The sequence below is a fragment of the Fringilla coelebs genome (assembly GCF_963513975.1).
Source record: "Fringilla coelebs genome assembly, chromosome: 2".
In the NCBI taxonomy this organism is placed as follows: domain Eukaryota; kingdom Metazoa; phylum Chordata; class Aves; order Passeriformes; family Fringillidae; genus Fringilla; species Fringilla coelebs.
This window is the reverse complement of record NC_140029.1, coordinates 112,971,273-112,985,582: the sequence shown is the minus strand read 5'-3', so window position 1 is coordinate 112,985,582 and position 14,310 is coordinate 112,971,273. Positions and strand designations below refer to the sequence as shown.

The window sequence follows — 14,310 nt, the reverse complement described above, 5'->3', positions numbered from 1 at the left end:
CAGAAATCCTTACAAATCTTGATCCTCAACTTTTTAGTCTGCTTCTTTTAAATTTAGCTGAGTATTCCGCTAGTGAAACTTTGCAGCTCCCTTCCCTGTTGTTTTGGTTTTGGGTGGGTTTTTTTGAGTAACAAAATAGATAATGAGAGAAGGTCACAGAAAACAGCACTAAAAAAGCAAAAAAGGATACTACCAAGAAAGTCTCCAACTCTCCTTTTTCAGAAGGGTCAGGCAAGTTTTCAAAGGTTCATTTTATATGCCCTGATCCTTTTTTATTATTTTTCACTGCTTAAATTTAAAAATGCACTGTTACTATGAAAAACTAATATTGGGTGTAACAGCTAATCAGAGTTCAGAGCTTTAAATGCTCTCTTGTAACAAATGCCAAGTGTTTTTAGTAATATTTTGCAACCATCCTTTAGTTCAAGGCTCTGTAGCTCCTGTCACAGTAAGTTACATCAGGGAAGCATCTGTGTTTGTGTGAACCAGCACTTTGTAATTAATTTGCCACTGTTCAGCCAGTTGGATTTACCACTTAATTGGTTGAATTTTCCTGGCCATATGAAATTCTTTCTCTCACAAGTACAGCATGTACGTGATAATGTACTGTTCTCCTTCAGTGCATGTCAGGATCTCACCATGCAAATCTGCCGTGTTTGCTTTTCCCATTCCCCTAATGACAGCATGAAACCCCCTCCCACTACTGTTTTTCAAAATAAATCCTTGAAATGAAAGCTAGGCTCTTAATGTCTGTCTACCATTAAATGATCTTGTGTTCTCCAAACTGTTTCCCAGGAGATGAACTTAATTGTATTACAATCATATTACTCAGGCACCAGCTCGAAAGGGGGTGTTTGTAATTTCTCTGGGATTCAGGGAGCACCTTTGAAGAACAGAGTAACTTGTGTAGTAAAGGAAGTGTAAATTTAGCAACTTCATGCTAGGCAGTCTTTTGGCAAACAACATTGTCTTTGAAGATCAGTAAGTAGATTGAAGGCCTAGCAAAACAGTTGCTGAACCAAATATAGTTTACTGAAAAGCTGCCTAATAGTTCTCAATAAAGGGAAGAAAAGACAGTAAGGAAATATTTAAAAAATAAAAAAAATTGGGATGTGTGGAGGAAATTTCTTTGGGCTGGAGTTATGCTAGTGAATAATAAAGAAGCTTAAGCCTTATGAGGCTCAGTGAGGTGACCATGATAAATGATTGAAGTCGATGCTTGGCGATACAGACTAATGAGAGCAGCCCCATCAAACTGCTTTTACAGAGCAAAGAGAGCTGGTGCTGAGAGCCTGATGTCCCAATGTGTGTGGCCTCAGTTTCCCTCAGCCTGAGCCTTTCCAAGGGCTTTTCAGTCCTTGGAGCAGGCTGTGCACTCTTGGCTTTGAGGTGTAGTTTCATCCAAAAAGAAATCAGTTTGTGACCTCCCAGCCAACTCTGCCATGTAAACAAAAGCACTGTTAGTGAGGATTATCTTTAAAATACCCTCCTGACCTGAATTCATGCACAAGTGGAGGCATGCCTGTAAAAATTTAGGAGGGAAACAATCCCAAAGTTCTCAAACCATGGAGTTGGAACCAAGAACAGCAAAACTTGGCAAGAGGTCTCCACAAGCCAAAGCTCCCCAGGAATAATGCCAGTGAAATATTTAGAAAAAATACAAGTTTGTAGTGTGCTTCACTTGGAAGTGGGAAAGTTTACTCCACAACTACAGGATATAACCATTGGACAGGGATTATGAGGTAACACTTCCAACTTGAAGGAAATGGCATAGTCACTTGTGAAAAAACAGGCAGTCATGAGTAAATAATAATAAATATTAACATTTTTATGTCAATAATAAAAGAGTTGTCTGTCAAGCATCACTGCTGTTCTTGCCATTGTCTGTATTTGTGATCACACAGGTTTAAAGGTGTTACTAGAAAAAGAATTTGGCAATCTTTTTTTTTTGCTTATACTATCAATCTGCAAGTATATCTCTCTTTGTTTTAAGCTTATCCACCAACATTTATTGGCTTAAAGTGAAAAGGAAAAAAAGTGTCTAAAAATTGGTGTAATGAGTAACAAATGGAATCAATGAACCAGAAAGTGGATGTTGTTTTCAGTGATAGCAATATTCCAAGGATTTCGTTCATCATGTATTACATCATCAGTGGGTTACATGAAAGCATCTTGGACCCAATTTAACATTTCTGTTTGTGAGGTGATGTTGTTGGCCAGTCATTCTTGCTTTAGAGAAGTAAGGACTGGTAAAGGCTTTCTTTTCAAGGGTGGAATGTTTCTGCTGCGAAAGTTGCTGCTTTTCTCTTGTAATACTTGGTTTTATTCCCTCTTCAGCCCCATTTTTTGAGGTGGTGAGGTGGTCTTTTACATCCTTAGGTAGTTTTCGACAGGGAAGTGTTACTCTGTTTTGAGATGCCTAGAACCTGTGCATTATTGTTTTCTAAGTCCTCTGCTGGGCTTTAAATCAAGAGTTAATGCTCTAAAAATTTTTTGGCAGCAGTTTCAAAGCAGGCCAAATTGATCTATAAACTAATCCAATGTAGTGGTTAGAAAGTATTGCTGTATTTTGCAGTTAAGTTTTGAGTCTTACTATTTCTTTCATTGGTACCATTATAAAATAAGATCAATCACTATTATGTTAGAAAACAATTGTAGAACAACCACTTCATTGCTCATTACCACTATTATTATAGGTACCTATAATATAATAAAGCTGTGTTGTAGCTTTACTGTTCCTGGAAATTAAAAGACAAATAGGCAAAATCAAGTAGTTCAGGTTGTAGGAATAATTTTAAGTACCAAATTTCCTTTTTACCCATTCCATAAATATTAAAGTACTACTTATTTCTCTGTCTACTCTGTCATGCAATGATTTAAAAAAGCATTAAAATCCCCTCTTTTTGTGGGTGATAAGTCTCTTGCTTTCCTTGAGGTGTGTCTTTTGTCATCATGTCAGATAATGCATTTAAGTAAGTCCTTAATTCATGCAGAACACAAACCGTGTGTGTGATTTCTTAAAGGCTGTAGGAATGCCTGAGCTGTGAAGTGAATGACAGGTGATCTGATACTGGCAGCAGACTAAATAGGAATAGTTCAATCAGTTCCTAATATAAAGAAAAATTGACAGCTTTATCCAGAGAATTGATTTACCACAGAGATAATGTGGGCCTTTATTTTCAGCTGCAGTTCAGCACACCCTGAAAATTGGAAAACATAGAGTACCTCTACTGTTTATGAACTACACTAAGTGCATTCTCTAAATACCATCTTCCGTTGTAGAGAAACCCCCTTTATTCTTCTTAGTCATATTTTATTGGACTAGAGATGCACATTAAATACAGAAAATATTTCTAAAGAACATCAAATAAAAAGACTGTTGCAGGCTCATATCCCCATTAGCCAGACATTTCCTTGTGATGGCATTTACTTTGCTGAAAAAGCTTTTCTGCCTTAACATTACTAACAATGAATGCTTGAGTGAGGAAACATGGATTACTCAGAATTTTTGTTCTGGGGAATTAAAAGAAATCTTCTTTTCTCTATTAAAGGTTTTATTGTGTTGGGCTTAAAAATAAAAAAAAAAATAAAATAAAAAAAAAAAACACAAAACAAATGAGAGTGTGGGGGAACAGTTATGCTGTTACTTACCCAGCTAACCAGGCAAAGTCTGATCAATGGTAACTTACACTCTTACAAACTTGGCCTTTGAGAATTCTTTCTTACCCTTTTTCTGTGTTTCACAGACTGTTTACTGTTATGTGGAACTTGTGTGCCAAGAATTAGACTCTTTTTCTGTTTGTTCTGTAATAAGATTGAAGTATTTTCTCCCTGTTTAGAATAACTTATGAACATAATTTGCATACATAAGAAAAGATCTCTTCTTTGTTTTCTCTTTCTCTCTTTTTTTTAATTTCTTACTGGGAGCTTAAATGGAGAGGAAAATAAGTTGTTCCATGAAACCAGATGGGATTCTGCAACATTAGCAACCAAAAGTTTTTATGATTCTGTTTGCCTCAATCCATAAGAATTCTCCTTGTTAGAGACTGGTGAAGTTAGAGTCATTTTTATATACAGAATATTTTACACTCCAGACACTAAAGATGATTATTCCTTTCGGAATATGCTTACACACATGCTCAGTATGAATGTGGTAAGGGGTTACTTTATATATATGTACATTATAATTTTCAAACATTTAAAATAATATTTTATAAATAGTCCAGAGCATTGGGTTAAAAATATTCTTCTTGTTGTGAAATCCAGCAGGAAAGACAAGGGGCAACATTGGTGTGTCTGCAGTCAATGGCTCTAGGAAGCCTTGGGGTCCAGGGACTTGTTTTAGAAAATCTTTGAAAAGTAGTTAAGAAAGGCAAGTCTGCTGTCCAGAGGCCTAAATTTACTGTACATAGACTTTCACCACAATTAAAAACTGCCTAGTAAGCTGCAAATTTAAAAATGTCCATTTATGTACATGCATGGAAATACAGTAAGCCCATTAGAATAGTAATTTGATTTTATATTTGAAAGTGTGTATAGTTGTAGGTGAAAAGGTGTATAAAAGATGTATTAGAAAGGTGTATATTCATTTTTAACCACACATCTGATATTCAAAAGACATTCTAGGTGGAAAAGCATTAAATTAATTACAATGTATAAGTAGCTGGTAATGTATTTCGTGGATTTCTTTTATTTGCATTTAAGATACCTCTTTTGAAAGCTCTTGCATTCTTATGAATATTGAATTATTTGTTCTGCTTTTTACACTATCTACAATATTTGTTAGAATTTGGATGAAATCAGCTTACTGAAGCACTTTGTTTAACCACAATTTTTTGTGGAAGGCTGATGGTGAATAGTCAGATTGTCTTAGCAGGTAAGCAGACTCAGAGCAGGATGGTTTCACGGAGAGCTTATTACATGAAGTACAGACTTTCCTGAGGGTCTAGTTAGGGTAGTCATTAACTTGGTAAGAGGACAAGTGAGCTTTATCTTTATTTTCAATTCACACAAGTTTAATTGATAGGAGGTGCTGTCAGAAACATCTTGGGAGCCTCCCAGACAAGCTGTGCTAATCAGCTGAAAGTTGTCAAATCTTTTGGAATTAGGTACATACATCCCAGCACAGTATGAGGCTGCTGAGTGCTTTTTGTTCCATGCCCAGGTGCAGCAAAAGTCTGCTTTAAAAAAGAATCTGTAGGTGGGTCGGTGGTTTCTTATTTTGTACTTCACAGTTAGTTTCCCCTTTTAGCACTTTTGCTACTTTTGCTACTGGGTAGGTGTAGATGTCACAAATTTACAAGTGAAAAACAAAAAGAGTGGAAAACAAACAGAAGAAGCTTTCCAAAAAGATGATTTAAAGATTTTAATTCCTAGACTGAACTTTGGCCATAGGTAGCACAGTGTATAAATCTTACCCAAAATAATAAAGAACACAGTTATGGGTCTCAGAAGCTGCTGTTTAACCCCATGAGTCATTTCCAGCTGTCTTCTCCAGTCATGAAGGCATTTGAACCAGAGCAGCTGACCACGTGGCTGTCTTTTAAACCATTTTCAGTAAATCAAATGGAGGAACTGTGTGTTTACAGTTAAAGGATGAGGATTGCTGGAAGCTGCTCAGCACATACTTTACAGCAGGAGGTCATGGCTACATAGAAAATAGTCCTAGAAATCCTTGCTAACATACTTCATCTGTGTAATAACATAGCCAAGACACAACTCTTCCATTCTGTTGGTCACCTTCATTTTAAAGTATAGATTAGAGATTTGAAATTCATCTGTATTTGTTTCAACATCTGGACAACTAACATTGTGAAAAATGCCTAGGAAATATTACACACCATAACTCCTTTATATGCATTTATTAATTCATGGTCTCATGGCACCTATTAAAATTCTTGCCATAATAGACTGGAAAGGAAAAAGATAGGTAAGGGCCTGTTCATTTTAAAATACTGCTGCTATTTATGCAACATCTACCTGCAGACATGTTCTATAAGAGTCTGGAAAATGGGAGTGCTTATTGACAAGAAAAAGTAGCACAGCTCTATAAAATATTTTGATAGATAAATGGACTAAATGTATGACATGGAAAACTGAAGTTGCTTTTGCATAGCAGAGTTACATCTCAGAACACAAGAGCACTTAATATTGTTGTGGTCCAACAATGGAAACAGTTTAAGGATGTTGTTTTCATTTAATAGTTGTGTGAAATGTGCTTGCAGGCAAAGCATTTAATTTCGAGCTTTTAAGACTACATTTTTCCCCTAGTTATTACTTTAATGTATCAGGAAAGTTTTAAAAGAAGGGTGTGAAAGGAAGGCTCCTCCTAAACCAGCATGATGGAAATTTGCTTTCCTTTTTGGTATCCAAACAAAACAAAAGCTTTGACTCAAGATTTTAAGAACCCATAAAAAGGAGGAAATACAGAAAGCACAATTAAAATTTCACCATCTGCTCACTCTAAATCAGCACGGAGAAGGGGGAGGTTTCCCTTCTGAATAACCATTATAATCAGAATTGCAGTAGAAAAATTAAGTGGATATGGAATAGACACAGCACCCTCCCCTCTCTTACTCAACATTCAAGTGACACTCTGGGCAGGATGAATTATGGAAAAAAGAAGTATTGAGAGCCCGTGCTTGACATTTTCCTCTTCTGTGCAATTCTATCGCTCTGCAACTGTGTTTTAATGGTTTTTGCCTGCCTTTGGTGTTGCCTTATTACCTCATGTGGGCCACATGTGAGCACTTTAATCTGAGGCGGAAAGGAACCTGTTTGCCCCATCTGTCTTGGCTTGCATGTGTTGGTGCTGCTGTTAATGCTGACAGCTGTGCTAATGTGTGAGGCCACCTGCCACATGGCAAATACTGCAGCTTTGGGTAAAAGCTTCCCTTTCCCCCCCTTGTTGGAAGTGTAGGTGGCTACATTTCCCCTTTTATTATTTTAAATGGGTCAAAACTATTTACTCTTAGGTCATGTAATACTCAATTACTCCAGGGTACAAAAAAACCCAGAAAGGGATTCTCTAACCTATGCCATGTTCATCTCTTATATTGATACAGTTTTACTAGGTTGATTAGTTTTAATATTTTTATTATTTGCCTGCAATAGAACCGTCCTTTGGTAGGTTCCTGTATTTTCTGCTTTTAGATGCAGTGAAGAAAGGAGGAACAGATTTGAGCACAAAATGTTACTGTTTGGGATTAGCATTTCTCATTAGGTTGGCTCTTTGTTCTTGGACAAGCAGAGCCCTGGTAATGCTTCATGCTGCCCTGTGGTGCCCCTCTGGGCACATGTGGACAGCCTTTGGATGCAGCAAGGTTTTCTGACTGCCTCTGTGTGTGCAAACCACTCACCATATTATGCTTAACTACATCCTGAGGTGATTACGAGGATTAATTAATGCTTAAATCCTTTGAAGACACCGGATGCTTTATAAATGCTAATTATTATATTCAGGTTTGCTACCTTGCTATTCAGGGATTAGATCTTACTTAAGCAATAGGTAGGGAAGCTGTGAGATGTGTGTGGCAAAGAAGAATTAAAAGTAATAAACAGTCAGGGAGAGCCTAAGCCTCCCTGCAGCCTGTTTGTGCAGTCCTAATAAATTACTACTTTTCTAATTTGGTTTTGGAGCCTAATTACTTCTATTTTGAATGTCAGAAGGAGTGTCTCCTCTATAATGTTTCATTGGGAGCTGCTGTTACATTTTGCAGTTTTAACACCCATTGCTATTTCTGTGAGAATTGGTGACTGTGTAGGTACTCTAAAAATGTGGTTTCTTCTTTTCCTCTATACTGTTCTGGAATGAAACATTTCATGGCTGTGTGCAAAGCTTGGGGCATCTGTATTACTGAGAGAACTGTCTGCTCCTTGTCTGGACACTGAAAACTGGACAGAACCTTGTGCACGAAGTGCTGGTCCCCTGAATAAGGTTTGTGACTGGTTTCTATCCTGTGAGAAAGCTACTTTTTGTAACCTGTGATCCAACCAGCTAGTCCCAATTCTGACTGCTTAAAAATTAAGTGCACGTCCAATATCCAGCTGTGTCTGTCTTTTTAAATTCCACATCAAAGCTATATGAGACTTGGACTATACAAAGCAGAGCTGTTTGCACACTTCTTAAAGACTTGTTCGTAACTGAGGTAGGAAAAAGAAGACAGAAAAGCAGACAGTAAGTTGTTTTTTCAGGCTGTTTTATTGCTGCTGCTCTGCAGATGGGCCTAGAGTACAAACTTCATATCTGACTGTCACAATAACACAGGTTAAGAAAGAGGTTTGGGTATGAATTCAAGTGAACAAATGGAAAAAACCTTACAGAAGGGAGAACATTACTGGCACAGGTTACCCAGAGACCTTGGAGTTGGAGATATTCAAAAGCCATCAGGACACAGGCCTGAGTAATCTGCTCCAGGTGGTCCTGGTTAAGTAGGGGATTGGACCAGGTGACTTCCTAAGGTCCCTTCTAACCCCAAACATTCCACAGTTCTGTGAGATGACATAAAGCAAAGAGGAGCTGATAGAAAGGTGTAAGGTGGAGGCAGTCACAAAGAACAGCAGAGATGCTCACAAAGATGAGGAAGTGTGGTTCTGAATTTAAAATCCGTGCATCAAGGCTGGTCTATTTTACCAGTAGCTCACACTCAGTGAATCATTAAGGTTTTGTGCATCACCTCCATCTATAAAATGAAGATCATATTTGTCACTGTGATGTTGCAATGACAAAGTCACCTGTAGGTATAGTTTGATGTTAAGTCAAGGTGGCCACAACCCTTGGAAGGAGCAAAATGAAGGGCTTGGCATTAAAAAGCCCAAAACGAAACAAAAAACTCAAACAAACTCCTTTCTAAGAAGTAAACTTTTTGAAAGACAGGAGAACTTTCTTCCAGGCCGCTTTTCGTCAGCAAGCGTAGTCTGGCCTTACCCTCCAGTGACAGACAGAGGGGAGAGCTGAAGCTTGTGCTGCCGTGTGCCTTCGCTCGGTGCCAATGTTTACAGCGCTGGGCAGCAGGCATAGATGCTGTGGCAGCCGCGCTGTGCCCGGGACAGCGCCAAGCCAGTTCCTGGCTTCGCACGGACAAACGAGTGCAGATCTCCAAGCTGGCCCGCCTCACAAAGCACTAGGCTGGCGCTGGCGTTTGCAGTCAGTCAGGACTGTAGATCCTCAAGGCTGCCTAACCTTTTTCTTCAGAGGTTTGTTGTTGTTTTGTTTTGGGAGGTTTTTTTTAACCTCTGATCTTTTCTCTTTGTTCACACTAATTATGACCCATTAACTTAAAAAAAAAAAAGCAACAAACCCAAACACAACGCGCCAACCTCCCGGCGCGGGGGCGGCGGGCCCTCCCGCTCCGCGGCCCTGGGCGCTCGACAGGGCAGGGGCCGGGCCCTCCCGCCTGCCGGGGCACGGACGGGGCTCCCCCATCTCCTCCTGCCGCTGCCACAGCCACCCCCCGCCTCCGAGCGCGGCTCTCCCGGCCCGCCCCGCTGGCAGCAGGGCAGGGGCGGGGGCGCGGAGCGGCGGCTCCTCCCCGGGGCGGAGGGACGCGCTCGCCGCCTCCCTGCCGCCGCCGCGGGGACTCGGTGCCGGGCGGCTGCTGGCGGCGTCTCCCGTCCCGTCCCGTCCCGTCCTGTCCCATCCTATCCCGTCCGGTCCGGTCCGGTCCCATTCCGGGGATGTCCGGCGGGAGTAGCCGGCGGCGGGCCGGCCCCTCCTGGCACAGCACTTTCACTCGCTTCTTCTCCAGGAGCCCACCCGGCGAAGGGGCGGCGAACAGGTACGCGGGGCTCGGGGGTGGCGCGGTGCCATCTGCGCGGCCGGGGGACACCGAAGGACACGGGGGGCGCGGGGCTGAGCGGGGCCCCGGGCCGTGTTGCGACACTGCTGGGTGGCGGGGCAGCGGGAGGAAGCGAGCGTTCCCCGCGGGGAGCCCGCGCGTACCGCGGGCCGGGGGCGGCTCCTGGGACAGCGGCGGGGCGGCGGCGTGTCTGAGGGAGCTGCGGAGCGGGCTGGGTGCGCGGCTGACAGCTGCCGCCGCGGCCGGGAAGGGCGGGCTGTCCTGGGGCAGCGCTGCCGTGCGGGCACGGCTGCTGCTGGGTGCTGCGGCGGGGGGACTCCAGGGCTGCCCGGGAGGTTCATCGAGCACCCCCGGGCCCGCCAGGCTCGGCGGAGCCCCGGTGGAACCTGCTGGGAATAACACACCCCACGGCTCCGCCGCCACGGTCAGCATCCTGTGGTCCGGGTCGCAGCCCCTTCCTCGGGGACTGAAAGCAGGGCAGGGCGCTGAGGGCTTTGAGGGCTTTGTTTGTTTGTTTTTCCTTTTCAGTTTTCACGCTGGAAGTTTTCTTTTGGACTGGTGTAAATCAGGCGTTAATGCAACATAAATATTACTGATGTGTTTAAGTCTCAATGCAAAATTTGTGGTTTATGGAAACTTCGTTATTAATAATTTTTTTAGCGCAGGGAGACTTTACAAGATGAAAAGGTTTGGAAACTTCTTGTATTTGTTCCTCTTCCTTTTTTTTTTCTTTTTTCATTCTGGTGGCTGATTTCTGTCCGTAACTAGGAAAGAAGCGCAGATAAGTTTCCTTCAGTTTCTCAGGCAGCCTCATTGTCGGCCCAAGTTAACGAGCATATTTCTGTGGTGAAAAGGTGACAACTGCCTAGGCCTTACTTCCTCAGGTGTAGTATTTATTCTTTGCTTTTAACATGTTGGTTTTAATCTGAGTCATTCTTGATATAGGGCATAGGTTTGTGTTTGACAGACAGTAAATGCTGTTTAATCAGATAGGCAGTGGCTATCAAAGTAGTTCTTTCAGTGAAAAGCTGTAGGATCTTGCGTTGCATATTCTGAGCAATCATGGAAAATAGAAGGGCTGATTGCTCTTTTACACTGACCATCTTCAACAGTCTTGTAAATGCACCATGAGGATTTTTAACTTTGCGGGGTTTGTTTCACTGTAAGCATTTGACATGCCAGTACACCACCAAGAATCCACTGGTCTTTTATGAGCAGAAAACGTTGCTTTTTTATTTCATGGAAAAAAGAAATTGGGAGCAAGGCTGCTGAATCAAGGCCATATATACAATTGCTGGAATAGCCTGGCTGTTTTGTCTGGTGGAGGTGGTTAAGATATGGGAGAAGGCGAAGGCTTGGATCTGGCTGAGGACCGAAGAGGGAATAGGACAGGTTTCATCGGATGACGCCTTGCCAGCTCCCTACAGCTGTGGTTTGGGATAAGCAGAAAAGCCTAGCGGTCACCTCGGTAAGGAGGAGAGTGATGCCACTTCAGTGGTTTGTGCACTGCATGGCCAATCTGTAGGTAGCACTCTTGGCAGACCGACTCCACGTAACTTGGGGCAGCAGTCTAATCTCTATCCCAATCGCAGTTTCATTTCCTGCAGCCAAGAGCCTTTTCTTTATTCGGAAGCTGGGGTAGTCCGCGCAGATATGCAAAGGCTCTGGCCCCTTGGCCTCGTTGTTGAGTTCCTCACGAGGTTCGCTGCGGGGCGGTGGCCGTGAGTCCTTCCTGAAGCGGAGGCAAGCGAAAGCCCTCGCCATCCCCAGTCCCATTTGGTATGTTAAGGAGCTTTTCCTTGTTGTGCCGGGCTGCAGCGTGGCACGTTCGTCAGGAATGCTGACGTTCTCGTATTTGGTTTCCAGTGTCAGCCTTGTTCGCAGATTAGCGTAATTGCATACATTACCCAGCGCCGGGCTGGGATGAGTGCCGCAGGTTCGCTCCTCGTGTTTATTCAGCGAGCTCGGCCGTGCAGCAGAATGGAACAAAGCCGGAATGCGGGGAGGGGGACCGGGGCTGCCCTGGGTATTTGTTGTGAAGGTGTGGAGAGCGTGGGCGAGTTGGGGAGTGCAGCTTTTGTGAAGGGCTAGGAGAAACGTATGCAGCGGCATGGAATTCCTTTCAGGTTATCAGTAGGATATATGTTGGAACCAGACCAAGTTTGATATATGTATATAAAACTTTTCTATGGAGGTATTTTACTTACTGATGGATTTCAAAAAAGTAGAAGACCTAAGTAGAGGGGGAGCAGTATATCATCACATATACCTTGTGTGCCTGTACTGACCTCTGGAGACATGCATCGCACTTGATGCCTCTGCAGAATGTGATGGTTTCCTAAGTTATAAAAGCATGCAGAAATGAGCCTCTGTCCTTCCAAAAGTCATTCTCTGTCTGCTCCTGCAAATTAGGCAGTGGTGGGTGGCTGGAAGCTGCCAGCTTTCCTTCCCCCATGGGCAAAGCTCCCCTCTTGCTCCAGACCCTGCTCAGATTTACCTGTAAAAACCACAAGAACCAAAACCCAAACCTGCCGCGACCCTGGTTTAAAAATAGGAGGAAGGGGATGGAGGGGTGGGGGTAGGTCCATAGCTTGTTAATCACTGTCTTGGACTCTTCTGAGAACCTCATTTGACAAAAAGCTTATGTTAATAACTTGCCCTTACAGCAGTTTGTAGCTCTGATGAACATGAGACTCGCTGGAGGCTTGCTTGCTTGCGGAAAAAATAAGCTGTGCAGGTTAGTTGTAAGTTTTGTGGCAGCAAAAAGCATAGCACATGCCTTAGGAGTTCACTTGGCTTTTACATAAAATGTAGCCAAATGGAAAGTATCTCCCCCCCCCCAGTGCTTGCCTGCTGCTTAAGTGTGTTCTTCAGAGTTGGGGCTGCTTTGAATGGCTTCAGTGCTCCTCATCCCAGGTGTTTATCATTGACTTCCATCAAAGGCAGTCATTATCCTGTACTGGACTATTTGCTATTTTCAACACTACACAATTGGTTATTGGTTACTGCTGTGTTGGTCCTGGAGCAATCTAAATCCCCAGGGTGACAAAATCCAATTGTATTTTCACTATTCTAATAGGAGTCTTATAATTTTTAATTTTTTTTTTTTACTAATGCATGTATTTTTAGAATATCTGGAAGAAGACACAGCTTTTACACTATAAATCTACACTGTAGATTCTTTCAGAAATATGTGGCTTCAGAAATATGTGGCCGAGCAATTCTTCTTTTGCGAATAAATGTGACTTTTCAGGGAAGTGTGACACTTTTTACTGAGGTACCATCAAAATGTCCTTTGAACTATGGGTGCATTTTATCAGATATTCTGTCTAGTGCTTAGGAGGTTCATTTCAGATTTTTTTTTTTCTCTCCAACCACTGTTGGCTGATCACAGAACTACAAGTGCAAGCTTGGTTTGTCAGGATATTTTGTCTGCATTGCTGAAGTATACCAGGGCCACCAAACAGGGAAGAGCAACCTTTTATCTGGTTTAGAAGGATTTTGGGGGGCTGATTTGTTTGCTGGGAGTTTTTGGGGCCGAGATTGTTGTTCCATTCATCCATTAGTATCTTACTGGGAGCTTTCAGAGATGAAGAACTTTGTTTTTTCTGCCTGAGGAGAGATTAGAGAGTCTTTTTTTTCCCTTTGGGACTGCCAGTCATTGTTCTTGTTTACAAAGAACATGTATTTTTGTAGTTGTAAAAACTGCATTTGAGGGACTGCTGGAAATTGATGGAAAAGGGAGTAATAAATTGCAAACATAGTTCTTCTGAAATATGTGTCTCCCAGCTGAGTTTGATTCAGATGCCATTGGCATATTTGAAGAAATCTACTGTCTGCTGGAAACATCAGTCTCTGCTTTCTAATAAAAGAACCTTTTACTTTCAAAAGCCAGAGCAGGATTCTTTGTGTTGTTGTTTAAATTTAGCTTATTTATGAGTCTGCATGAGGGATGGTGGTTTGTGGAACCAGCAAGGGCAATACTCCAACCATATAGAAGAATTCAAATTAGACTTGCCTAAGTAAGGTGCATTATGAAAATTTTCTGTGCATTTGTTAATTTGGCTTTTTTTCTTCCTTTTTGCTTCCTAGATTTTTCTGTTATGGCTTCCATTGCAGGATAATTCAAAATAGTATGAAAGGTCCTGATTCAGCAGGGTACCAAAGTGATTGCCTATAATTAAGCAGGTAAATAGTTCTGTGCACTCTAGTGGGACTGCCTGCTTGATCAGAACACATACTTGGATGTCTCGTGGGACTGAGACCAGGAGGAGCAGGGCCAGCAGCTGGCCATGTGTGTGAGAGACATTTCCTGAAGGAAATGTTACTAGAGCTTTAATTAAAATAGAAGAGCTCCTTGGAAGAAACAAAGCAACATTTTTTCCACTATTTTAAATGTTAACAGCATTCTCTCCTTTTCCAGTTATTGGCATAAGGGCCAGAGTTAATGCAGAAATGTTTCCAAAACAGCTACAAGTCTGTGGCTTTAAGGAAGAGTTTTGCAAAGATCAAA

At 42.2% G+C, this 14,310-nt stretch overlaps 1 protein-coding gene across 1 annotated transcript in view; it reads left to right on the top strand.

The window, feature by feature from the left end:
- Positions 1-9,019: 9,019 nt before the first annotated feature.
- The window catches only part of CRYBG3 (crystallin beta-gamma domain containing 3), a gene marked incomplete at its 5' end in the record, with an annotated part of 82,055 nt that continues 76,764 nt past the window's right edge, over positions 9,020-14,310 (top strand). Inside the window, 2 exons of the mRNA XM_084201073.1 lie at positions 9,020-9,145; positions 9,292-9,776. Of these exons, the coding sequence (XP_084057199.1) occupies positions 9,020-9,145; positions 9,292-9,776 (611 nt within the window). The remainder of the gene's footprint in view (positions 9,146-9,291; positions 9,777-14,310) is intronic.